We start from the raw sequence: 27,312 nt of genomic DNA, 5'->3' as shown, positions 1-27,312 counted from the left end.
GTTACTGTGGGGAGGGGTTGGGTGGGGGTGTTGGGGGTCTCTGGGAGGCGGGAGGGGCTGGGTTGGGGGTCCAGGGGAGGGGGTTACTGTGGGGAGGGGTTAGGTGGGGGTGTTGGGGGTCTCTGGGAGGCGGGAGGGGCTAGGTTGCAGGGTCTGGGGGGTCACAGGGGAGAGGCTAGGTGGAGGTGTTGGGGTCTCTGGGAGGCAGGAGGGGCTGTGTTGGGGTGTCCAGGAGAGGGGCTTACTTGGGGGAGGGGCTAGGTGGAGGTGTTGGGGTCTCTGGGAGGCAGGAGGGGCTGGGTTGGAGTGTCCAGGAGAGGGGGTCACTGAGGGGTCTTTGGGCAGGTTCAGGGTGTCAGGAGAAGCAGTGCTGTGGTGAGGGGGAGGGGAGAGAGCAAGGGGCTAGAGAAGAAAAATGACTGGGGGCCACAGTCGCTGGGGAAGCAAAGGGTCAGAGAAGAGCTGGGGGTAGGGGTGGGGCCTGCTGTGGAAGAAGAGGCCCTGGGGAGAAGGTGAGTGGGGGTTGGGGAGAGGGTGTCCTCTTGCCAGGTTGTGACTCTCCAGAGATGGGGTCACTCTCCCCACCCACCGGGAGTCCAAGCGGCATTGTTTGCTGGCTGGCCTGACCTCTTTCCGGGGGAGGAACCAAGCTGGGGAAGAAGGTCCCAGTATGTAACTGGGAGTAGGGGCCCCGGGAGTAGGGATTTCATGGGAGGGAGGAGGAGAGGGTGCTTTCTGTCTGTTCTTTCCCCAGGTGGGGAGGGCAGGGAGTCAGGGTGTTTGTGGGGAGAGGGGGCCATCGGGAAGGGGCTGTTACAAACCAGCTGAAGAATTCTGTTCCTGATGAGCATCTGTGACCGTCCCTTTGGAAGGTTTCTGGGATTGATTCCCCAGCATCTGAACTCAAATGGTCCCTCTGGGGGAAGGCAGAGGGCAAAGGCAGGGCACTAACTGGTCTATCCGGTTCCTGGGAAACTTTCCCTTTCACAGGCTCCTGGGTGGGGGAGGGGGAGGGGGGAATCTGCCTCTGTCTTATGATTTTGCTTAGCTAATGAGTTACCAGTTCCAGAAAATGGGAAACCAACTCTTTCCAGGAGAAATTCCTGCCCTTGGGGCATTTGTCACCCTGTTTGGACTGGGTTTAATGGCTATCTCCAGCCAGTGGCCATGGGTCTCCAGTAGTACGCAGTTACATACTGCAAAAAGAACAGGAGTACTTGTGGCACCTTAGAGACTAACAAATTTATTAGAGCATAAGCTTTCGTGGGCTACAACCCACTTCTTCGGATGCATATCTGGTGATGGGTTGGGAATGAGATACGGAGCCTTTCTCCTCCAAAACCACCAGGTGCCATCTGGTGGTGGTCGGTTCATGAGCTATGCAGAAGGTTTAGCAACCTCATTTAAATGCCCATTAGACTGCAGTTGACCTCCAAAAACCTACCAGCATAATTGACACTGTAACTGTTCCCCTTGCTGCTGGTCTCAGCAGAGAGGCCATAGATAGAATGATCCATGGAGACTGAATTTCCATCTCATGCTCACGGCTGATTTTTCCAGAGCGGAGCTGAGCCAGTGGACAGGGTGTGGGGCTGTGTCCCAGACTGTCTCCCTTAGGTGGCTAAGGGGCTATTCAGCTGCCACTTTTCACCATCTGGAAATGCACCCCCATGCAAGTGAGAGACTTCGGAGGACCACAAACAGCCACATCTCGGTTCACTCTGGGAGCCGGGGGGGGGTTGTGGCTTGTTTCATTCTTTGGCCTGTTTGCAAACCATAATGGACAAAATACAGAGATGGAGTCATCAATGACTCTAGCTTCAATGTAACTGGGTACCAGGGTATCCCTTGGGAGTTTCTGTATTGTTAAAACGTACATCAGTGTGTTTTAGTATGGGGCTGTGGTGAGACACGCTTTGGAAAGAAGCCAGGAAAGATCTCAGAAAATGCTGGAGTGTGTCTTGCCAGAAAGATGATAAAGGTGGGGCCTGGAGGGTAGGGTGAGGAGTGGAAGAGATTCCCCCTGTCCCAGCAGGGAGGGGGCTGATTTTATTGCCCGCAAAGCCAAGGGCCTCCATCATATCCTAAGGAAATGGGGCCCTGTGGACTTGCAGTGAGCTCCCCACTAGGGGATGACTGGAGGGAGAATTTGGCCAGGGATGATGGCAAACCCTTGGGACTAGTGAGGGTGTTTGTCAAAAGACATGGATGGAGCTTGGCCTCATCCTCTGGGATTTGAAGGACATGGCTGGGTTATTAGGAGTTAGGATTTACCAGTGTGGGCTCAGAATGTGTTAGCTAACCAACATATTCGAGAACTTGCACGGCAGGGCAGGCTATAAACACGTGCTACAGTGATTCAAGTGAAGTCTAGGCACTCCTCTAGACTTCTACTCAACCATCTTAATGCGTGCTAAGCACAGCTTGCCTTGCCTATGCTAGTGTTCTCGAGTGCGCTCGCTGAGACTTTCCACCAACAGCCCTTTAACCCTAGTCTACACAGAGCCCTGGCTGCGAATGTAGGGCCAAGAGATTCAGGCCTTGTCCCCACTCAGGTGGTCAGTAACGACGTAGCTACATAAAAGCCCGGTTGTCGGTGTGTTGTATTAGTGTACGCCCAGAGCAGCAAGTGAGTGAGGCTGTCCCAGTGTGGGAATGAAAACCAGTCATTCTGCCTTCAAAAACTTTCGCAACAGTGGACAGGCAGGAGTGACCTGAATTCCACAGTCCTCTTCTTTGTAGCTGCTGTTGTCAGTAGCTACCGGTGTGGTGCTCTGCTCTTGTTCGATGATGATAACAGTCGGCTGCGTGCGTGTTCCCTCTGTGTGCTGCCCCAGTTCTGCGCAGATCGCTGACACAGCAGACCCCGAGAGAACCCCCAATGACCACAGACTCTAGTAAGGTACGAAGGAACCTGAGCCTGGTTTATTGTCAAACGAAGCACAGTAATAGTTTCCTATAGACTCTACAGGACATACTACGAATCTCTGCCCCCTGGCAATGGACACCGCTCAGTCAGTGGTGGGACTTTCCACTGCCACCTAGGCTGGCCAAAGATGCGCACTCCGGGACCTACTTTTATACAGTTACAGGACAGATTACTCATCCTTACTGACGTATTGAGGTACAGCCCCTTGGCTCATTAGGGTGCTGTCTCCCCCTTTGGTCATGTTGTTTCAGACAAACAGATCTATCCATCATGCTGTACTTTTGACTCTGTCTTTAAGATACACCGGCCTGTTCCTTGTTATGTCTATGGAGTGTCCTTGTATCGGACTGTCCAGGTGCCATCTTGGCACAAGTTCCTCTTATTAGCACTTATATGTTAAGCACCTGCTTCTAACAACCTTCTTTTCTCCAACTTCCGTGAGCAGGGCCTGCCTCTGGCTCACAGCCCAGCTTTTGCTTAGCAGTGCCTGGAAGTACTTTGGTTCAGGCTTCAGTCCTCAGACTAGGCCTCTGACACAAGAATTTATATTTCAGGGCCTCCTCTTACTACAGCTGTCTAGCTCTGTGCCATCCCAAATTGCCGTTCATCGGTTCTCAGCCAGGCACCACTATACGCAGTCATCCAGTGGAAGCCAAAAAGGTTATGGAGCTGCCGGTGGGACAGCTATTAATAGCTGAACTTTAATAAAAGAGTCTGATCCTTGGCCACAGAGTGAGCAGCTGCTCCTCAGACTTTGTTTACTTCCCCAACGGATGCTCCCTGCCCCATGGCCTTGGGGGTCTACAGGGAATCTTCTGTTTTCTAGTGTGTGTGTTAAAACGGTTTACTTTTGCTGGGGTACACAGCAGTCACCTGCTGAATTACCACATTCAGCCGTGTCGAACTGGCTTTTTTTCCAGTACATGGCAAACCGGATCTGAAATCAGGTACAGAAGCCTAGAAATAAGAGCAGAGGCTTGTGGGACACTTCCCGCCCCACCTGCTCTGGTCAGTGTCGGATTATTCTCTGCAGTGTCGTTGCTACCCTCTTGCCCAGTCTAGTTTATGGGCTTGTCTTGAGTAGGATGTAGCTAGCATGTGTTGGCCGAAACGGACCTTTTCCCTCAGTCAGATGAAACCTCAATTGTCTCAACAATGGAGTTGTCACTGCTTCCCCTAGGACACTAGTGTCCAGCTGACCAGATCTCATCCTGAGGAAGGCTCTCCCTAAGATTCAGCCTAAATCTTCTTTCATGTCATTATTTTAGCCCTGTGGAATCACCACGGAAACATATCCGGCCAGGCACTCACCCTTTGACGTGATTAAAAGCCAAGGCAGCTTAGTTGATTGGCTGAGTCAGACGTGCCAGACAAATGGATGAGTAGAACTTCCCATGGCAGCTTTAGTCTGGGGTTGTAACCTCAAGTGCCTCTGCATTCCTGTCCCGCCTGGGGTGTGCACCATCCATAGAGTTGTTTTGCATCTATCATGTGTACCCCCTGCATCCCCTTATTTAGCCAAGCTGTGTGCACTTACGAGTGGCTCCTTCTCCCATTGAAGTAAATGGCAAAGCTTTCATGGATCTGGCCTTTAGTCTTTAATCTCTCCTCATAAACTAGCCTCTCCCTTAATCACCTTGTTCGCCTCTCTGTCCATCTTTCCGGCGTTGTCCAGACCTGAATGCAATCTCATTGGAACTGTTCAGACTGGGATGCTGGGGACTAAATTTAAGGTGCATTGATCCCACGAGTACCAAATGCAAAATACGGCACCACCCGTGAACTAAGAGTGTAAACAGGTGCAGAGGACTGGACTAGCCAGGCAGGTGTCGACAGACTTCTCTATTGCTCTTCAAACTCTCAGCCTTCATCTCTAAAACAAACACATCTCCGGCTGGTCTGGCTGGGCAAAACCTCTCCAAACTGTGAAGTGAGTGTTACAGACATCTTCCTGAGTTTGCAGAAGGCCTGAACCAGGAGCTCTGAGGTGTGAGCTGCCCCAGGCGTTTGTGGGGGCCGTCTCTAGTGCCACTGGCACTTTAGGGTAAGCTATTTCACAGCTCCGCTGGGCATTGGAGGAAGGAGAGGGAGGAGCGTGCTATGAAGAGCTACCTCAGTGTTTCACAAGTGAGGAAGAGGAAAGACTAGTTATGGAGGCACAAAGGAGGTTTGAGATAAGATGTGTCGGTCTAGTGCGGGGTATGATTGCTTCAAACCCTCTTCTTACAGGTGGGCTCAGCTTTGGAAGTTTGGCTTTGGGGGCTGGCTGGCTCCTGTCATGCCGCAGGCCTCTAATCACCCACTGGCTGCTCCAGACCAGGGATTTCTAACGCACCCATTGCCGTGCTAAGGTGGTGCTGTTCCCTCCTCACGCTGGGATGCTGCCTGTGGACTGTGCTGCGAGCCTGCCTAGCCAAGAGTAGCTCAGCCCTGCTCTCTCGTGCAGCACACCAAAGCGTAGGATCCACCGCCAGCCAGAAGATGGGGGAAGTGATGGCGAAGAGCTGCTGATGCGTTTGTCCGTAGTAGCCGTGGTAACCCTTGACAGCTGACGCTCTGCAGAACCCCTTCTTGAACCCCAAACCTCTCATCCCTGGCCCCACCCCGAGCCTGCATCCCCAGCCCAGAGCTATGACCCCCTCCTGCACCCTGACCCCCAGCCCAGAGCCCCCTCCCACACCCTGAACCCCTCATTTCCAGCCCCACCCTGCAGCCCTCACCCCCACCCCCTAACCCTCTGCCCCAGCCCAGAGCCCCCTCCCACACCCCAAACCCCTCATCCCCAGCTCCGTTGGGTCGCGGGCTTCAACAATTTTCTTCAACTGGGTCCCCAGGAAAAAAGTTTGAAAACCACCGTTCTAGGACACCTACAATCAAGGAAACTGCGCTGCATTTTTAGAGAAGTGCGAACGAGCTCCCCCTTGTGGCCCGCCTAGGAAATACTTCACCTGGGAAGTCAGCAGGACTCACATGTTAGTCAGCTGCTGGGGAGAAGGCTGTTGGGATTTCTAGGAGGGTGCTTTCCCTGGGCTCCATCTCCTCTCTGCCTCTGGCTAGTCACTGTCTGATACGTCTGAATTTCTGCACCCCCCTCGTCACTGGAGGAGCTTTCTGCCTTGTCCCCAATGAGAGAGGGTCTCCTACTGGCAATTGGCTTTTCCAAGTCACCTGTCTGTATAATTTAGGGCACAGTGAATGAGACTCATCCGTGTCAGTGGCGTGAAACATGCTGCCGCCAGCGTAATGAGCCCCCCCCCCGCCCTGGCAATGGCCTCCCAGGGACCCTTCCCAGCAAAAGCCGCAGGGCTGGAGCTGGGTCATCTAGTGACTGCGGAAAAGGGATAGCTCAGTGGTTTGAGCATTGGCCTGCTAAACTCAGGGTTGTGAGTTCGATCCTTGAGGGGGCCACTTAAGAATCTGGGGGCAAAAATCAGTACTTGGTCCTGCTGTGAAGGCAGGGGACTGGACTTGATGACCTTTCAGGGTCCCTTCCAGCTCTATGAGATAGGTGTATCTCCATATATTATAAAAGGCCCTTTCCGAAGGCAGAGCTCCCTGGGGAAGGAGGTGGGAGGCTGGGATAGTGCCAGCGTGAGCCCTCGAGGTGCTCCCGGCCGTCTTGCGCTAACAAGATTGAAACTGCGGGGAGAGGAAACCTGAGCACCCCTCGGGAGCAGAGACTGACGAGCAGAAAATCCGCTCCGCAGAGCAACTAAGGCCTTGGCTGCGCCGGTCGGTTTAGAGACTGATCGAGTTTGTGTAGCTGGGGTCTGAGGAAGCCAGGTGAGAGCCCCCCTGCGGCGGTCAGAGGAGTCTTATGGGAGAGCAGGGAAGGAAAAGCAGACGGCCAGTCTCCTTTTTGCTCTTCTCCTTCCCCGACCCCAGCCGTGCTGTCTGGCAGCCACAGGGCTTTCTGCTTCGCTCCCTGATTTAGCCCCTAGCCCATTGCTTAATCCCTCCCTCGCTTACCTCCCTTTCCTCACCCAGCCCCAAGCAACACAGGCCTGATCCCAGTGAGGCCTGAGATCTGGGAGTGAAGGATGGTGTGTGTGGGCACTGAGCTCCAAGTCGGTGGAGGAAGAAACTGGGGATGTGGTTACTACACTGTCGGTCTCGCCGTCCCCCAGGGGAGGGGGAATCTCCCCCTCCCAGATCTGAACACAGTCAGGAAGGAGTTTTGCTGCATCAGATTTGATGGGCCAGAGGCTGTTGAACAAATCAGACCACAGTCCGCGCTGGCAAAAGGGCTTGGATTGCGTTCCACAGGAGCAGCTTGGGGGCAGTGTCTCTTCCCGGTGCTGAGTGGCCTTTTCTGAAGCCCGCGATCCGCTTGCTAGCGGGGCTGTGGAGCTCTGGTCCGGCGGCTCTCGAGGCAGAGGAGTGAGACGTCCGTTTCCAGTTAGAACGGCAGCGTGTATTCTGACCCCTCTGGTGTTTGATTTCCATCCCCGGAGACATGGGGAAGCTTGGCTTGAGGCCTGAGTAATGAAAATCCCGACGAGTAGGTTGTGCCACTCCTTTTGGTGGTCTTGGCTCATCCGTCATGCGCAGCTGTGCCTTGGTGGAATGTACTGTGTCATTACAGTTCCCCTTCTCCCCTTGCTAGGGGTGGGACATCTGGGGATTGGCCGTGCTTTGAGCAGGGAGTTGGACTAGATGACCTCCGGAGGTCCCTTCCAACCCTGATATTCTATGATCTGCCCAAAGGCCCAGTCACTGCTGATTAACCTGGCTTCCTTCAACAAGATCATGAGAACCTGGATGTGGGGCAGTCCCGTCCAAGGCTGCCTAACTCCCAGTGGTAGAAGGACCCAGGGGGCCATTAGCTCAAGTGTTGGTCTCACTGGATATGAACTATTCAGTTAGAAATGGAAAAAGCCCATTGGGGCATCTCCCAACGAGTGCCGGATTGTTCCATGCAGTCTGGTCTCCAGAGTCTTGTCTCGCAGCTCAGGCTGACACCCGCTTTAAATTTCCCTTTCTTCAATTTTTCCTCTACTCCTGACGATAGTCTCTCACCCCAAATTCCGTACGCCCTTCAAAGCTTACCAATGCTTCTAGCTGGCTGTCTCCTGCCTCCTTGTTGTTTTTGCCAGGTGAGGTACCCGTCTAATCGCTCCCACCCCGAGTGGAATTGCTCTGTGGTTGTGCTCTGGTCTCTGTTTAATCCGATTAATCTGACACCAGTAGTACAATTGCCTGTCCTGCCCTCTGCTGACTGCAGGAATGGCCCTGCTGGATACTTACAAGGGCTTTAACCAGCCGCCTTTCAGCTATCTCCAGGCCTTGCCTTAGAACGAGATGCTCTTGGCCATCTAAACTCTCTGCAGTGTAATGTCGGAAGCCCTGTCTGGGCTAAGGAAATCAGTCATGTTTAAAACATAGAATTGTAGGACTGGAAGGGACCTCAAGAGATCGTCTAGGTCAGTCCCCTGCACTCAAGGCAGGACTATTATCTAGACCATCCACCATGTTAACTAGCCCTTTTAAAACACTACTTTACAACTGGTGTAAGTAGTTGAACACCCTAAAATGTGTTATCTGGTCATGGCTGACCCTAGGACAACTTTTCTCCTCAGTCTAGACAGTGCTGTCTTATTGCCTGTAACTGCCCTGGTCCGATTCAGATTCCCACCATGCATTCCCTTGCGTAGACGTAGGCTTCTCTCAGAGATGTGGGTGCGTTTGCTTAACTCTGTGATCTGCTTATGTGCCTAAGAATTACAGGGTCCCGAGACAGCCTGTTAACTCCAGGAGTGGCTACTCCGACTAGCTGCATTCCTCGCTGCTATAGGCCTTGGATCAGCCACCAAGCGAGGCCCCCCCTCCCTGGGGGATACATCCCCATTTGAATCAGTGGAGGGTCTCTGGGGAGGGCACTTGCCAAAGGCTGCAAGGCTGATCTGGCAGGGGTGGCTGCAGGGATAGCAGGAAAGGGAGGCTCTTGGTTCATTGCTTGTTGGGCTGGTGCTGTGGGTGGGTTGGGGCGTCTTTACGTTCTAATTGAGAGCTCTGAGCATGCGATCGGCTGGTCCCAATCGGAGTAAAACAAAGTAGCGGAGAGCAGGCATGCCACCCTCGACTGCACAATCACTCCAGAGCAGCCGACAGAACACTCATCATTTCTTTAAATAGCTGCTGGCCCATGTGGGGAAGCAGCTGATGTAACTGGGACTTGCATCAAATATGGCTGCTATCAAACCTTCGCAGGTTAGCAGAGAGTCTTCAACAGTTGTGTTCCCTAAAGGCCTCACTTCGGGGAATGGTCTACGCAGCGTCTGGACGTGTTTGGGGAGCTGGCCCCTAGTCATGCCCATTGGTGGGGCACACTGTTCTGTATCCAAGCTAGAATAAGCCTTAGAAACGGGCTGGATTCACGTAAATCAGCAAGCAGGAAACTTTAAATCATCGTAAGTACATAAGAATGGCCATACTGGGTCAGACCAAAGGTCAATCCAGCCCAGTATCCTGTCTACCGACAGTGGCCAATGCCAGGTGTCCCAGAAGGAGTGAACCTAATAGGTAATGATCAAGTGATCTCTCTCCTGCCGTCCATCACCACCCCCTGACAAACAGAGGCTAGAGACACCATTCCTTACCCATCCTGGCTAATAGCCATCAATGGACTTAACCTCCATGAATTTATCTAGTTCTCTTTTAAACCCTGTTATAGTCCTAGCCTATAGTCCTATAGTCCTTGCTTTGCATTTGTATTTTTGAGTTCTTTGCCAAAAGAGGCTGATTCTTGTTGACTGGTAGAACTTGGTACTTTTTGCTATACTCTCTCGACACACTTATTTAAGCAGTTCTGTAGCTTAACGTCCGTTTATTCGGTGTCCTAGTTTTTACTCTGTTATACTCAAAGCTAGTGAATAACGCTCCTTCATTTTTATCTGTGTCGCGCTGCATTTGGATGGAAATTGGAATTCAGTTAATTCCATAAACAGTCTTTTCAAATTTTGTATTCAGCAAAACTACTTTGAATGTCCTGGATACGTAAGGGGAAAAATAAGTGTCAAAACAACTTTTGCACTTAAAGGTCCTTTTAATGAAAGGAAATATGGTATTAACTGTAGCCACTGAAAAAACAACGAGGAATCCTTGTGGCACCTTGGAGACTAACAAATTTATTTCTTGGTCACCCTGTTCTGCAAGTTTTTAAAGCTGGCAGGTCTGGTCTCATCTCTCACACCTTGTTTCTGTTCCGAGACTGGCAGAGGGAAAACAAGCTTTCTGCCTTTCCAACCCCCAATAGGTTTCTGGACTTGGAATGAGCTGGTCATTGAACTGCATTAGTTGAATGAACTGATGAGACTATTCTCTCTGCATCTCCACAAGAGGCAACTGCTGTCAAAAGCTGGTGTAACACTTCAGCCAACTCTGGTTCCAGGTGCTTCGCCGGTGATTTCCACCAGTTCAGTGGTTTGAGTTTGGCAGCAAACGTGCTGTTTGTTGGATATTTTTTTAATGCTTTGAACAAGTTTAGGTGGTAAATTGTCATAATTTCACATTTCATTTTAAATAGAGTTATTTTTTAGTATTGAAATAAACATTTTTTTAAATCTGTGTTTGCCTGCCTAGGAAGTGTCAGAGGAAGGAGGAAATGTCTCCGTGTGAGTCTGTGCTTCCTAGAGCCGTTTTCACTGGAGAATGCGAGATCTGGGATTATGATGCGGTTTTATATGCCGGGAGGGATCTCCCCTCCCCTCCTCTTGGGTCCTGTACAGTCTTTCCCTCTAATTTTTCCCACCCGTGTGCGGAACGAATTTTGTTGTTTGCACCAATATGGAGGTGATGTGTGACACCTCACCTCCATATTGGTGCACTATAACAAAATTCATGTGGTGGGGGTGGGGCCGAAGGGTTCGGCGTGTGTGTGTGGGGGGGGGGCGCAGGGCTGGGGCAAAGGATTGGGGTGCAGGGGTGTGAGGGCTCCGGCTGGGGGTGTGGGCTCTGGGGATGAGGGGTTTGGGGTGCAGGAGGGTGCTCCGGAGCTATGGCAGGGAGAGAGGACTCCCCCCTCAGCTCTCTCTCCACACAGCAGCACCTGAGCTCGGGGGGGGAGAGGTCCCTCTCCACATTGCGGCAGCTCCGCGGCTGGGGCTGCACGATAGGCACCCCTCTCCCAGCAGGTGCAGGCCAGGGGAGGGGTGTCCCGGTCGTGGCTGGGGCCGGGCCGCCCCAGCTCCAGCAGGTTGGGGGCCGGCTAGGTTGGGGCCGGAGAAGGAATAAAGCAAAACAAGTTTTCCTGTTTTTCTTAGTTTTGCCCTTTGCGGTTTCTTGCTCTGTCACCTGACATCTATTAATCATAATCTGTTACAAAGGTTAATTCTACTTTTATAATTTCTACAGTTAGTTCTGCTTTTATGATTTCTGTCTACCCTTCTCCTTTTACTCTCTCCCCCCCCCCACCCCCTTTTCTCCTTCCTCCAGGCCCCACATATAGTTCACCTGACCCTACATACAGTTCACTTGACCAAAGTTTAGGCCTTAGACTATTTTTCCTCCACACCATTATGGGCCACATATGCAGCTCCCTGAGTTATGTGGGCCACATCCACACAATAGATATACTATCTGTATGGCCTGGAGGACGTCACATGGGCCGCAGCTGTGTGCTGAGTGGTTGAGAACCACTGGACTAGATGATCACCGTGTTTATCAGGCCTCCCTGGGGACTGCATGGTTCATTACTGGCAGTGGGGGCAGCCTGGTTTTTCCAGTCGTACTGGTGTGGATTGCAAAGATCTCCAGGTACCCAGAGAGCATGAGAGTAGCTTTCTTCCTGCCACTGAAACAGGTCTTGGGGGCTGCTAGAGAAAATGGCCCCGGCAGGAGGTAGGCTGGCAAAGTGATTCTGGGGGCAAGGAGAGAGGCATTGGACATGTTGGGGTGGTCGGTGTAATCCAAATGTAAACGTCCTTAGTATAAAGTAACCCATTCAAGCGGCCCTGGGAGGGTTGCTTCGGGATCTAAGGTGTTACTCATGTCTGGAACAGGTGAATTTCCTCTGAAACCAGAGCTGATTCTCCTACTCCCCTTCCTCCCCACCAGGAAGAGGAGACGAAGCGGCTGCTGGAGCCTGTCAGCCCCCCCAACAAGGTGTTAAATGGAGCTGAACAAAACTATCAGAGTGTCCCGTCAGCCCGCACGGATGAGCAGGCCATGCTGTCGTCCATCCTCGCCAAGACGGCCACGTAAGTCGCAGCCTGGAGCCGCGGCCCTGCTTGTGGGGTAGAGGTGTATGCCAGCTTGTGGGGCAGTGGTGGAGGGGCCTGTTCCGGCAGCAGCCAGGGGCATGTGCCAATGGGGTGCTTTCCTCTGCCGCGTCAGGGAGGCTGAATGCTAACAGATGGCCGAGTGCTCGGACATTATACCCACGTCCCTCTGTGGCAAGTCACTTAGTTTGGTGTCAAAATGCCATTGGGACACATCATCCTAGCATGGTGTGGTTGGAGCCAGGATGTAGGTTCTGGTCTCACCTCTGCCCCTGACTTGTGTGGTCTTGAGTATGTCAACCTGTCTGTGGCTCAGTTTCTCTATGTAGCCAATGGGAGATGGGGAGAGGTTGACACCTATAGGGGAAGTCGCATTGACCGATGAATAGGGCACTGGTCTGGGAAAGAACAGGTTAAAGACTAGTTAGATGTATTCAAGTCGGCAGGGCCTGATGGAATTCACCATACGGTACATAAGGAACTGGCTGAAGCAATCTCAGAACCATCGCCAATCATCTTTGAGGACTCATGGAGGATGGGTGACATCCCAGAGGACAGGAAGAGGGCAGATATAGTCCTGGTTTTCAAAGGGAGGAACAAAAATGACCTGGAGGATTATAGACCGGTCATCTTAACTTCAATACCTGGAAAGATACTGGAACAAATTAATAGACAATCCATTTGTAAGCACCTAGAGTATAAATAGGATTATAAGGAATAGCCAACGTGGACTTGTCAAGAACAGATTATGCCAAGCTAACCTAATTTCCTTCTTTGACAGAGTGACTGGCCTAGTGGATGGGGAGGGAAGCAGTAGAGGTGATAGATCTTGATTTCAGTAAGGCTTTTGATACAGCCCCACATGATACTCTCATAAGCAAGCCAGGGAAATGTGGTCTAGATGAAATTACTATAATGTGGGACACAACTGGTTGAAAGACCGTACTCAGAGTAGTTATCAGTGGTTCATTGTCAAAATGGGAGGACTGGTATCTAGTGAGGTCTCGCAGGGTTCAGTCATGGGGCCCGGTACTACTCAATATTTTCATTAATGACTTGAATAATGGAGTAGTGTGTATGCTTATAAAATTTCCAGATAACACCAAGCTGGGAGGAGTTGCAAGCACTTTGGAGGACAGGGTTAGAATGCAAAAGGGCCTTTCCAAATCAGAATTGGTCTGAAATCAACAAGATGCAATGCAGTAAAGACAAGTGCAAAGTCCTTCACGTAGGGAGAAACAATCAAATGCATAACTACAAAATAGCGACTAACTGGCTTGGTGGTAGTGCTGCTGAAAAGGATCCTAGAAGGTTATGGTGGATCAGAAATTGAATGAGTCAACAATGTATTGCAGTTACAAAAAAGGCTAATGTAATTCTTGAGTGTTGTATGTACGAGACAGTAGGGAATTGTCCCACTCTACCCAGCAGTAGTGAAGCCTCAGCTGGAGTACTGTGTCCACTGGAAACACACCTGCTCAATGACCATTCCGCATTAGGTCTCAAAATGTAGTTTTGTAATCAAAATGTCGTGCGGCATAAAGTCAAAGTATCTTATGTCAACATTGTTACTTTTATCAACCAACTTTGTAATGTCTTTTATATCAAATTAGTTTGACAAGATTTATTTTCCCTGAACTGATGATTTGCATTAACTACATTACCCTCCTTCAGTTCATAATTAATTGAGTCCCGTATCAACTGCTTCAATATCTTACCCAGGATTGATGTCAGGCTGACAGTCCTATAATTATTCAAGTCATCTCATTTACCCTTTTTAAAAATTGGCCCAACATTAGCTTTCTTCCAGTCTTCTAGAACGTCCTCAGTTCTCCAGGACTTACTGAAAGCGAACTCCTCAGCCAGACCTTTTAAAACTCTTGGAAGCAAGTTATCTGGACCTGTTGACTTTAAAGTGTCTGTCTCTAGTAGCTTCTGGTTTAACATCCTCCAGAGATACTAGTGGAATGGACAGTGTATTGTCTGCATCATCTTTCTTCCCCCAAATACAGAACAGAAGTATTTATTGAACATCTCTGTCTATTCTGCGTTAATATAGATAATTCTATTATTTCCATCTAGTAACTGACCAGTACCATTGTCAGGATTCTTTTTATTCCTAATATATTTTTAAAAAATCCTTCTTACTGTCCTTAACTCTGCTGGCCATAGATTTCTCCTTTTTTTCCCCCTTGGCTTCCCTTATCAATTGTCTACAATTCCTAACTTCTGATTTATATTCATTACTCTCAACATCCTCTTTCTTCCATTTGTTATATATACTTTACACAAGCCCAACCTGCTCTGCTTCAGAATGGCATCCTTACTACTTTTATAGAAGCTTAAATTGCACAGAACACAGAAATTGTGCAGAGACCCTACAGTTCTCTGTAACTTCCCCTCTAACTGTAACACAGTCGTCCAAGCTGGGTCAGACCAAGCCCATGGAATGTGTAGTGCCTGACTCTGATGATGACAAACACCTGTCACAGCATATGCTAATAGGCTGCCGAGCTCCTTGAGTGTATGGAAGGGAGTTCTAACCCAGCAGAGGTGCCCATCTGTGTGTCAGTCTAGCTATAATGTAGTCTCCAAGGTGCTTTACCATCAAAAGCAACAACTCTAGACAATGCATCAAATACGACTCCATAGTGGGCTACAAAACTAGGGCTGATTTGGCTCGTCGCACTGTGTCTGGAGGAGGATTTTATAGCTCCGGAGCGTAGTCACTGAAGGTTCTAGACCATTTCGGCTTGGTAAGCAGGGTTTACTCGTTGGATCCCCAGCTACCATGGGGGGATAAGGCAGCAGAGTGGCTGAGCTGGGATCTGTGATGTTCACGCAGGTGCTCACGGTCCCCCAAGAGCAGGCTCTCTGCAGGAATCACTGGGCGGGATTCTCTGGCCTGCTTCCTGCAGGAGGTTGGACTGGATGGTCATGGTTGCCTGGATCTGTGAATCTCTTCCACAGTCCTGGCCACGGTGCGAGAACTAACGAGGTCTGGGAGGCAGGAACCCCTGAGCCCCTCTGGCCTTGGCGAGTTGCTTAACTCTTCCCGTCTGTGAAATGGAGGGAATCTGAAGATGGTCCTGGCTCAAACAAAAGCTTGTCCTTGGTTTAAAACACCCCCAGCTGCCAGGCTGCCAGTGCAGGCGCTGGGGGCGTAATATGGTCACAGGCATCCCTCTGCTTTCTGCACTAGCTGCAGGCGGCAGAGAAGCCCTGCTGCTAAGAGAACGTCAGGGACTAAGCCTTGGTGCTCGGCTCCCTCTTAGTAAGGAACTAGAGAGTGGGAGCTCGTCACTGCCCATCTGTACCGTAGCACCTTCCATCTGAGGATCTCAAAGCGCTTACTTCTCACAACCCCTGTAAGGGGGAGAGAAGGATCTCTCCCCACTTTGCAGTTGGGAAGCTGAGGCAGAGGTTAAGTGACGTGCCCAAGGTTACAGCACTAGGCCGTGTTAGAGGCTGGAGTAGAACCCAGGTCTCCTGACTCCCAGTGCTTTAGCCATCTCGGCTGAGTCTGACTCCAAAGCTAATGAGACGTGCAGGCGGCTCAGTGACGCGTCCATGCAGTGAGCTCGTGGACTGGAATGGGTCTCCGTGCGATTCAGCCGACTACCGTGCCGCTTGGAGACACTTAGCTTCATAGAATCTTAGACTATCAGGACTGGAAGGGACCTCAGGAGGTCATCTAGTCCAGCCCCCTGCTCAAAGCAGGACCCACCCCAACTGATGGGGTGGGTCTGTGCAGGCTGGGGGGTTTGGGGTGCAGAAGGGTGCTCCGGGCTGGGATCAAGGGGTTCGGAGGGCAGGAGGGGGCTCTGGGTTGAGGCAGGGAGTTGGGGTGCAGGGTGGGGGACTCAGGGGTGCAAGCTCTGGGTGGGGCTTGCCTCAAGCATCCCCCGGAAGCAGTGGCATGTCCCTCCTCCGGCTCCTATGCGGAGGTGTGGCCGGGCGGCTCTGCGCGCTGCCCTGTCCGCAGGCGCCGCCCCCGCAGCTCCCAGAAGCAGTGGTTCCCGGCCAATGGGAGCTGCAGGGGGCGGCGCTTGGGGCGGGGGCAGCATGCGGAGAGCCCCCTGGCTGCCCCTATGTGTTGGAGCTGAAGGGGGGATGTACCGCTGCTTCCAGGAGCCGTGCAGCAAGCCCCTGACCCCGCTCCCCAGCAGGAGCTCAAGGGCCAGATTACAAGGTCTAACGGGCCAGATGTGGCCCATGGGCCGTAGTTTTCCCACCCCTGGTTTATACCTATCCATGACAGTGCTCCAGTCATGTGAGTTACCCCACCAAGTCTCTGTTATTCCAATCACATCATAGTTCCTTGACTGTGCCAGGACTTGGAATTCTTCCTGCTTGTTTCGCAGGGTGCTCGCATTCATGTACAGGCACCTAGGATAACTAGCCGATGGCCCTGCTTTCTCAGTATGAATCAGGAGACCTCCCCTCTTGCACCTTCCTCCTTGTGTTTCCCCCCAGTATCCCACTTCCCCACTTACTGCAGGGCTTAGGTCATCATCCCTTGGTTCATAACAGAACCAAGCTGCCCCTGCCACATCAGCGATGTCAGGGCGTGGGGCTGCTGCCTCCATCTTCAAAGGGGAGGGTATTCACCAACTGTGGTGCCTGGCTCTCTGCACTGGCGAGGGTTTGATCCAAGGGCGTGGGTGGGCCGTGATGTCTCAGGGAGTTGGGGCAGGAGACGAGAGCCACCCACTAACAGCCGAACCTGCATCTTGTATCTTTCCCCAGTAACATCATTGATGTGTCGGCTGCAGATTCCCAGGGAATGGAGCAGCATGAGTACATGGACAGAGCCAGGCAATACAGGTAAAGGACTGTCCCGGGGTGGGGTGACTGGATCCAGGGCTGCCCGGTTGTAGGTGGAAGAACTGGGGGTGTAATGCGCCCTGCGTTCCTGCCGTTATTCACTCCCGAGGCACCGTGGGGAGCAGTGGGTGTCTGGCCAGGGAATCCCAGCTGTGTGTCGGGCCCCAGGGTAGTGGGGAGGCATCTAAAAGTGCCAGCAAAACCTAACGTATGGCAGGTGATGGGGGGGGGGGGGGGGGGGGGGCCCTCCCATCTAGCATCCTCACCCACCCGGCCTCATGTTGAAGAAGCCAAAGGTTGCACTGGCCTGTCTTTCTTGGGCCCTTTACAGCGGGCTCTGATACTGATGAGACCCAGGCCCTGCCGTCTTCCATCAACCTCTGTCCAACCCACTGACGCTAAAGCCCAGCTCTACTGGGCATCTTTCTGATGGAAGCAAAGGCCCTCAGGTTCCTGAGCCATCTAGCTCTACCCTAATGAACTGGGTATTTGGCAGCTGCGCTTGGCTGGCCCTCGGGACAGGCCTCATGTGCCGGGTGTTGAGATCTTTAAACACTGCTCCTGCGTGAAGTATGTCTGTGTTCTCCGTCTGAGGGAAAGACTGGGAGGATCCAAGTGGGCCCCCTCCACAGCTGGAAGGCTGGTTGGGTGTGCGATGCCCCCCAACGATCCCCTTCCTGGGCCTGTCCCTGCATTGTGTGAGTGTAGTCAGACTCCTTTCCCTCGGGCTGCCCTGCAGAGGGGGTGGTCAGTTCTGTGTTACCCTGGGGGGCTGACTGCACTGCAGGGGACTCTGCCCGCTGGGAGCTCACTGCCGGCTCTCTGCTCTCCCCTGGCTCTAGTACGCGACTGGCAATGCTGAGTAACAACCTGACGCACTGGAAGAAGCTCCCGCCTCTGCCGTCTCTGACCAGCCAACCGCATCAAGTGCTAGCGAGCGAGACTGTCCCCTATCCAGACTTACAGCAGGTGAGGAGCCTGGGGCAGGGATACCAAAGATCTTTGAGTGCCCTTGCCCGTCCCAGGGCCAGGCAGGCTGGCTCCCTGCCACTTCCCCCTGGGGTCTGTCCAGTTCTAACTCTCCAAGCACTGGGGATCACCTTGGGAGATGATTCCCCTGTCCCAGAGATCTTGCTCTTGGCAAACTTTCCCTCAGCCTCAATTTTCCTTTGCTCAGTTTCATCCCGTTCCTAGTTTTACTACGTGAAAGCCAAACCTTCCACTCCTTCCCTGCTGGTTACACCACCCCAGTACGGGTGGTGGCCCTGCTCCTCTTTAGATGTTTTGTGAAGGCTCTACAGATCCTGTTTCTGCTCAACCCTCCTATCGTGTGTTTTCCTCCCTTCCCCCCCTCCCCCGCCCCCTTCTCCCTCCAAACTTCTAAATGTGGATCTTCTGACTGTAAAAGTGGCACAGTAGCCTCAGGGTTCCCTTCCGCTGCAGGTCAGATTTGTGCAGTTGAAAAGTTAGACGTCTCCGACTGCTGTCGTCACAAACTGCCCTGGGATGTGAGCACCAACGTGGGCTCTTTCCTCCTTGTGCCTCTTCTCCGCTGATGCAGGCTGAGCAGAGTCCGGTGCGGTCAGTGGGTTTGCGCAAGTGTAACGGGAACTGGGCAAACGATTCTCTGGCTGATGCACAAGAAGGAACAGGCCCCAAAGCTGGATTGGCCCAACGGGACGAAGAGGAAAAACGCTGTGGTCACTAGTCAGCGCCTCAGACCTGCTCCCTGTGTGTGACTTGGAGCTGGCAGAGTTAAGCCGGTCCTGTTTTAATGCCTTCCCAGACAGCAGTTCCATTGCTGCCTAGGTCAGAACACGAGAACCCGTCTGATGCGGACACCATGGTGTCCGCACAAACCTCCCTCGGCCACATCAGGCTGCCTAGTAAAGTACGTGGGGTTGAGCAGAATGAAGCCAGCTGTCCCTGTGCTGCCTGAGCCCAGCTGAGCATGTAAAAACATCCTGGCCCCCCACAGACACATTAGCATTTTAAAGTGAACCTGCCCATGCATCCATGCATGGAGTAACGGCACTCCGGCTGCCTCGCCGCTCAGCGGGTTTTATCCCCTTCCCAGCTGGCTCAGTAAATCACCGTGCCCTGCCAGTGCCCCCCAGCATGCCTGCTGCGTAGTGCCTATAGATCTCTCTTGATCTGTACTTAGGAGCAAGCACACTAGGAAACCACAGTCTCTCCTTTCTTAAGCCCTGTTGCTACTTGCCACCAGCTGAGGCTGGCTAGCAGGAGCGAGGTGCTGGCTTGTGAAAGGCCAGGGTTCAGGAATGTAGACAGACTTTCTTCCACTGAGCCCTCTTGCCCTCAGTCCAGCGAAGCAATGGGCCAGATTAGCCAGGACTTCTAGAACTATAGACACGCTGAGCCCGTCCCACCTCGGGCTCTGCTCTGAGCAGATTTCCTACCTCACCAGGGTTTGGCCGGGAACAAATGGTGGTGCCGTCTCAGGAGACGGCATTTGTTGTGTGTCGGTGCTGAATCAGTCCTCCAGCACGGAGTAAGAGGCGCTGTGCTGCTGGAGACATCTCCTTGGGGATAAGATATAAACGCCGTGGCTTTGACAAAAGATGGGCCGTGTGAGTGTTGGCGCCGATGTCTAGGGCGAATTCCAACTCTGGCAACTGCTTCCAGTTCCATTTGGATACACTGTCCCCCTCCTGTCCTGCACTGTCCTATGCAGCACTAAATAGCTGCCCCATCCCACTCCAGAGGCGGCTGCATTCTTGTAGTGCGTGAATGCACTCCCTGGGGAAAGCGTGTAAGTTTGTAAAGCCCTTGGGATGAAACGCTTACATTTTCCCACAGAGAATCTTTCAAACAAAGTTGCTGCTGTTCCTTGGAAACGTAGCTCCAATGGAGCGGCAAGCTGCCATGGGATGTAGTGTCCATAATGAGCACACCTCTTGAGTTTGGTTCCAAGATCCCATCACCTTGAGGGTGTCTCTGCCTTTAGTGATGGTTGGAGGTTCTCTAAAATGAGCCTCCAGGCACTGAGCTGTCTGCTAGTTTTGTGTGATGTGGGGTCAGTGTGGCTTACCACTGGAGCTGTCGAAAAGCTCCTGCCAAAAATCACGATAGTCTGTTTGTTTTGTACCACTAAACACAATGTTTTTCAGCAAATGTCTGCTTTCTGTGGGCAACTTCAGCTCTTGCTAAAAAGTCAAACACCTGAAAACCAAAACTTTCCATTCAGAAATGTCTAAACATTATTTGACACTTTTTGATCAACACAATGTTTGCAATTCCCAAATCAGGATGTTTCTCTTAATTCTGTTTTGATGCTAAATCGCATTCTTCTGAGCTGCCACAGTGTCTCATGGGAGTTGTAGTTTGAGTAGCTTGTACTCCCATTTTCCTCTATGGGCTGAACTCCTTGGCGGGACTACATTTCCCAAGATGCATCACAATGGGTCAGCAAGAGGGAAGTCTGATGCATCATGGGAAATGTAGTCACACCAGGCAAGCCATCCCTTGGAGACAATGGAGTCAGGAGGCACCCAAACTGTAACTCCCACAAGGCTGTTCAAATGGACCCAGTCTAATGTTAAACTGACTTGAAACCAACGTGGCGATTTGGTCTGACAAATGGAAGTGTTTTCATTCGGGTTGACGCAATGGAACGTTCACTCTGGTTTCTGGCACAGTTGAATTTTTCCAGGGGGCGGGAGGGACACTTGTTCTGACCAGCTCCACTAACCACCAGTAGAAGGCTCTAAAACTGCTGCGAGCCCCAGGATTTAAAGTGAGCATCCGGTCAGCTTTGTAACTAAGGCCTTGGGTGGGTTCTCCTCTCCCATGGTTCTAGGGAGCTCTGAAGGCCTCTTGGGCCGGTAGCTACGTGGAAACCCTACTTCAGTTGCCATAGCTGGAAGGTGGGGGATGGGGAGGAGGGTGCAGTGGGGCTTCCCCGATCAGAGCTTTGTGGGGCGATCCAGGTGCTGCCGCCGCCAATGGTATCGCTTGTTTTGTTTGCCTTTACTGTGGCAGCGTGTGAATGCTATTGGATCGCATGCGTGCGTCAGGAAGGGGAAAGGTGATCTCTGCGCAAGGAGCTCACAGCCGGGCTCCCTGCCTCTGGGCTGGAGCAGTCTAACAATAAATGGAGCATCCTGGGGAAAAGGTGGCTGTTCGTGACGAGGGCGGCCGGAGCATGAGCAGCGCCGACTTCCCCCGTGCTGCCCTTCCGATGTGCCGCAGCCTAGAATGGCTTGGTCAGTGGCCTCTGCTGAGATTAAGATGGGGGGGCTCTTCGGGACGGGGTGTAGACTCTCTGTTCTGCAGGCAGTGGCTGTAATGGCTTTAGCAGGTGAGTGATCCCCCTCCAAGCTGTCACTCATGCCGCTGCCCCTGGTTCTTGCCCACAGGTCTCACGGATAGCCGCCTATGCCTTCAGTGCGCTCTCGCAGATCCGAGTGGACGCGAAAGAAGAACTGGTTGTACAGTTTGGGATCCCGTGAGCACGCTCGCCCGAGAGCACCTCTTTCACTCGTTTTTTTCTTTGCTTTTTTTCCTCTCTCCAATCGGCGTCTCGCCGCTACGGAACTTGTACATAGCCCAGATGTCCGACTAATCACAAAGGAGACAATAACCACCACTTAGAAGGCCAGCCTGCTCCAGGCCTTCCCTTTCTCTGGTGTGGGTGGGGTGAGGCAGGCCAGGCCAGCGTAGATGGGTTGGGGGGAGGGGCTTTATCACATAGGAAGCCTTTGTTGCACAGTGTTGACCACAAAGGGAAGAATCTCTCTAGTCACCGGAGCGGCCCTGGGGAAGGAGTAGGGGCAGCGCGGCCTCCTGGCTCTTCAGTCAGGGCAGATTGCAGTATTTGTACCTAGCTGCCACCTGTTCCGTTATCGGTTGGGGGCGGGGGAAATGGTTGCGTTCACGGTGACACATTGGAAATTCACCCCACGTAGCATTGGTTTAAAAGCTTTCCCACGACGATCATGGTTAGTTTCAGGGTGGGGCAGGGCTGAGTTGTATTTTTAAAGGAAGCCCAGCAACGAATTGTGGCCACCGGGTCTGAGGCTCTGCTCGCAGGACTGGCTGTTTCTAACACCACTTGTTTTTACATGGTTGAACCTTTGTGTTTTAATTATTATTATTTTTTTTGCCACCATAGATAAAATACATTCATCCAACCCTCCCAGTCTCCTCTGTCCCTTCTTTCCAAGCCACATCCCACGAGCTTGGGTAGAGATCTTGGGGGAGAAGGAGCTGGCAGGGTCTGCCAGGAGGATCTGGTCTCGTCATCCAGCATAATGGAGCTTGGAACCAGTTAGTGGCCTGAGTTGTGGTCACACCCCATGCGATGGGCTGTGATTTAGTAGACGCGTCGAACAACCCATCTCCATTGCCGGGACTGTCCGACTTGGTCTCCCTCCCTCACCTTGCACTGTTGACTTGTTCCCTGACCTCTCTGCGATGAGCTCTTCTTATAAACGCCAAGCCTTCCAGCCGAATGGCGGTGACAAATGCCCCAGGTACAGTGGCGTAGTCAGGTGGAGTGATCAGAAAAAAAGGTACCACCCGCCGTGGCGCCTGTACTCACCGGGTCTTCGGCAGCACTTCGGCGGCGGGACCTTCACTCGCTCCGCGGGGCTTCGGTGGCGGGTCCTTCAGTGCCACTGAAGACACCCGGAGCTAGCGAAGGGCCCGCCGCTGAAGAGCCAGAGCGCCGCCCCGTCAGTAAAAGCGCTGCAGCGGGTGGCACCTTTTTTTGTGAGTGAGTTAAAAAGCGGAGTGAGTGACGGTCCCACTGCTGAAGACCGTGCCACAGCGGGTGGCGTGTTTTTTTTTTGAGTGAGTGAGTTAAAAAGGCGCCACTTTTGGGGAATGCGCTCAGGGGGAGCGGCCGCTCCCCCCCTATATACACTACTGCCCTGGTATAATTCATACTTGGGGCCCTACCAAATTCACAGCCATGAAAAACATGTCATGGACCGTGAAATCTGGTCTACCCCTGTGAAATCCGGTCTTTTGGGTGCTTTTACCCTCTACTATACAGATTTCACGGGGGAGACGAGCGTTTCTCAAATTGGGGGTCCTGACCCAAAAGGGAGTTTCGGGTGGTCACAAGTTTATTTTAGGGAGGATTGTGGTATTGCCACCATTATTTCTGCACTGCCTTCAGAGCGCGGTGACTGTTGGCCAGGCGCCCGGCTCTGAAGGCAGCGCCCCCCCAGCAGCAGTGCAGAAGTGAGGGTGGTAATACCATACCAGGCCACCCTTACTTCTGCGCTGCTGCCTTCAGGTCTCCTCACTCTGCCTAAACCAAGCCCGCAACCTGTCACAGCTGCCCTCGCCCACCCTCGCTGAAGGCAAAGTGACCACCTGATGGGGGTACTTGGAGTTCAGAATTCAAGGCCAGCTTTCCCCTTAGGGCCTATCAATGAAATAGTTTGCCCTGCTATTGCACAGCGTACCTAAGGCTATCCAAGCAGCTTTCAACTCCTCGCATGCAGTAGGTCAGTATTAAACACTTCATAAAGGGGAAACTGAGGCACTGGGGTTTAAGGGACTCGTCCAAGCACACTGACTCCCAGTCCTGGGCGTGATTGTCCCTCCCCCCCCCTTCTGGTCATCAAAGCAGGCAACTGTGGGCAATGTTAGTTTCAGCACAGTTCTAGTCTCACAGGAAGGATTTTCAAATCTTCTCCTCTGTCCCTGGCCAACTGCTGACTCTGAACTCTGTTTCCTACCCAGCTGTGGGGAACTGCTTGTCAAGCTGCCTCAAAGCAGCTCCCAAACAACCCGTGCTGGCTTCTTCACATGCCACCCTGGCGGCTTCTGCCCGCCACCAGAAATGCTCCTGCTATAAAAGTGAGGCCCAGAGGCGGTCCTCCACCAGTGCCTCCAGCTATGTCTACAGGTGCTGCAGTCAAACCTTTGATTGCAGTCTAGACATAACTGGGCTACTTTGAGCCATCTAGTTTGAGTAACAGGAGCATACCCAGTATCTCAGGTGGGTTTATGCAGTCTGCGCTGCCACAACTTCTCCCATATGGTTTGAGCTAGCGTGATCAAAGCTAACTCAGGTACATCTATACGGGCAGCAGTCCTAGGTGCTGGAAGTAGGGGCGCTGCTACACCCCCTGGCTTGAAGTGGTTTCCATCATGTACAGCGTTTACAGTTTGGTTCAGTGGCTCTCAGCACCCCCACTACACAAATTGTTCCAGCGCCCCTGGCAGCAGTCACAGCTCTGAGTGCAGCAGAGACATACCCGCCGTTGTACTCCAAACCCATGTTCTGTGGGGCACAATCGATCTAACATGCATTCAGATTGTCGAGTTGATGTGGACGAGCTGCACTGGCTTCAGATCAGATCGTCAGTGGAAACGATGGAACAACTGCATTTATCTGTAATACCCCTCTGGGGTAATCTAGACGTTGTGTGACTGCAGCAAAACAAGGGTATGAAGCCGCATCTCCTCAAGGCAGCTGGAGCAGTCCCACCAAAAGCCGTGTAGTCTGAATTTTTTTCAGTCCAGTGAGATTCTTGGAATTAAAAAATCCACTGGTTTTTCACTCAGTTGCTCTGCTCACAATTTGGACCCCTGAGATAAGGTGCTGATTTTTAACAGAGGGGACAATTGGAGCAGCCGCCCTTGGGCTGCTGCGGATTCTCCACATCGTAATCTTTAAATGGCTATTGGCTTTCTAAGGCTATGTCTACACTACCGCGGTAAGTTGACCTTAGCTACGCAACTCCAGATACGTGAATAACGTAGCTGGAGTTGACATAGCTTACATCGATTTACCACGGGGTCCACACTACGCTGGGTCGACGGGAGACATTCTCCTGTCGACTTACCTTACTCTTCTCGTTCGGGGTCGACTGGAGAGCGATCTGGGGTCGATTTGGCGGGGCTTCACTAGACCCGCTAAATCGACCCCCGAGCGTCGAGCCGGGGGTAGTGTAGACATACCCTAAGAGATGCTCCACTCAGCCACACGTTACTGGCCTTGCTGTAGGACCACGGGGTGCAATTCTCTAGCCAGGGCTGTGCGCGGCAGCCTAGATGCTCAGTGCCCCCCTATGGAAATCATGGAACCGTGTCAAGAAATTGGACCACTTTCAAAAATTTGAAACTCCACATGGGCGAGAGTTGACGTGTTTAATAGTGCACCAGCAAAACCGGGGCAAGGCGCCCTCAGACCATTAACCCAGGAGCTTCTTCCACAGTACCCCAGAGCGTCTCTACCACCTGCTCCTGGCCTAGCTGGTGGAGTTCATTCCTGGTCCTACGGACGAGGGATGGGGCAGACCACGCACAAGGGCGATCACCACCCACTGCCACTCTGGTTTGTGGAGCTGGCCTGAGCGTCCCATGCAGCCATGGCTTCGGGTGGCTGTCTCAGCAGCATTAACACATCAGCGTCTCCTGGGAGAGGATCACAATGCTCTCTCTACACCCCCCATACCATCACTAAAGGGGTTGTCTTCTGCTTTAGCAAGGCTGGCGGCTGCTTGGGTCTGAAGTGCGCTGCAGCCCATGGGCAAGCACAGGGAATGTGGGGGCAGGGCCTTGTGCTAAAGGAGAGCTGGGAGGGGGAGGTGCAGCTTTGCCAGACTGAATTTCACCCCTTTGGCACCGTTTTTCCTCAGTCTGAGGAGACGTTGTCTGCTGCAAGGCGCATCCGCTGGGCTGCATATCCCTGCAGGTGGGACAGTCTTCAGGGGTGGAGAAGCAGGTGCTGTGCCATTTTGCCCCCGGGCAGAGGGAAGCCAGGCAGGTGCTACACCCCTCCCTTGCATGGCCAATGGCTCCTTGGGCACAGTTAGCAGCTGGTGTCACTTAGAGCAGCCCTGAGGTTGCTCTCAACTATGCCAGACCCAGGGTAGAACTAGCCACAGCTGGAACCCTGGCTCCCTCCCCACACTGTACTTACTGGAGAAGGGAGACCCTAGGCCTGATCTGTAGCTCTGTAGTATTTACCCCTCTTGGGGCCTCACCGAAGCCTCTCTAGTCACCGAAGCGGCCCTGGTGAACAGCTGGAGGTGGGGGAGAGGTGTCTGGGAGGGGAATAGGTCTGACACCATGGAACCATTGCTAGCCCCCCGCCCCAACCCACCCCCCCTGGGCATGCCCTGTCAGTTAATGGTCAGGGATCCGATTGCTGCTCTACCCCAGCCGCACCCACGGCCTGGGATTGTTCAAACATGCTTTGCCTCTGGGCAAACTCTGCCTCTGGGAAGACAAAGAGCGAGGTGACAATTTCCTGTTGGGGCTGGAGCAGTTGTGCTCGAAGCCTCTTGGGAAGTGATGACAGTGGCAGGCAGGGACTTGCATGGGGATGACTTGACTGGCCCAGGACCCTGGGGCACAAGGGACACCTGGCTGGCTCAGCTGGCAACGACTCTGAGCATTAAGCACTAACGCCCAGGGGGCAGGGCTGAGTTGTCCCAGAAGCTGCAGGTCCTGTGACTGATGGGAGCCCGTGAGTTCAATCAAATGGTCGTGTGGGACAGTCACTTACCAGCTTTCTTCCCCCAAAGGAGTCAGGGGCCTTCAGGCTCATCCCACCCCTGCTAGGGAGGAGACCGAGCGTTTGGAGGTGGGCTGAGCGTGTGATGAGGTTAGTGCCCGCAGAAGCGACTGGGCTCACACGGCAGAGCCCGCCTGCCGGGGCCAGGGGAGGCAGGTTCGTGGAAGGCGGACAGTCCTGTCGTATGTACCACTTTGAGCCGTTTGCCTCCCCGGGGAGGGGCCCCTCTCTTTGCCCCTGGGCTCTAGCCGGGGGCTGTGTCGGGGCAGTTCTGTGCCCTGGCTGGCTTTGGGTCTGATGTGCTGGGGATGGAGGGTTGCACTTTACAGTCTAGCCATAGAGAACCCCCCTGAGCAAGCCTGGGGCACAAGAGCCTCCGGGAGTGGTGCTGCCCCATCCTCAGCCGCGAAGGAAGCAGCCGGCGTGGGATCGCTGGCACCTCCTGACCACAGATGGACTCTCCCTGGCAGCTCAGAAGAGCTGGCTAGGCGGGAAGGGGGCTGGGACAACTTAAAGGAGCCCAGCGGGCAAGGCCAGCTCATCCGCTGCTGGGGGCACAACCACCTCCTGGGAGGCCCAGGGCCCCATTTCTTCCCCACCAGCTGCCTGCCGATCCCAGGAGAGGAGGAGGGGCATTTCCCAGCCCCTCAGGAGAGCGGGTGGAGCGAGCCGAGCAGAGACCCTCTGTGCCAACAATGGCAGGTGTGTACCCGGCCCACTGCCACGGCAGCCCTCCCCGTCCGTCTCCACTGCTGACTGAGCCCCGCCCCTCGTAGCGATTCATCGTCCTACCCTACAGAGCTCGAAGCCTTTATTCCTACGCTAACACGCGGGCT

General features: G+C 53.1%; 1 protein-coding gene across 1 annotated transcript; it reads left to right on the top strand.

Moving 5' to 3' along the window:
* Positions 1-11,800: 11,800 nt before the first annotated feature.
* LAMTOR1 (late endosomal/lysosomal adaptor, MAPK and MTOR activator 1) lies at positions 11,801-22,127 on the top strand. The gene is given in 5 exon segments (XM_024212867.2): positions 11,801-11,960; positions 11,963-12,126; positions 16,897-16,974; positions 17,817-17,943; positions 21,354-22,127. Coding segments are annotated over 5 exon segments (507 nt in total). The 5' UTR covers positions 11,801-11,915; the 3' UTR covers positions 21,447-22,127.
* The last annotated feature ends 5,185 nt before the right edge of the window (positions 22,128-27,312 follow it).

The sequence above is a fragment of the Terrapene carolina genome, unplaced genomic scaffold (assembly GCF_002925995.2).
Source record: "Terrapene carolina triunguis isolate 2854851 unplaced genomic scaffold, T_m_triunguis-2.0 Scaffold674, whole genome shotgun sequence".
NCBI classification, from domain to species: domain Eukaryota; kingdom Metazoa; phylum Chordata; order Testudines; family Emydidae; genus Terrapene; species Terrapene triunguis.
The sequence above is the reverse complement of the archived record's forward strand: the minus strand, read 5'-3'. Positions and strand labels throughout refer to the sequence as shown.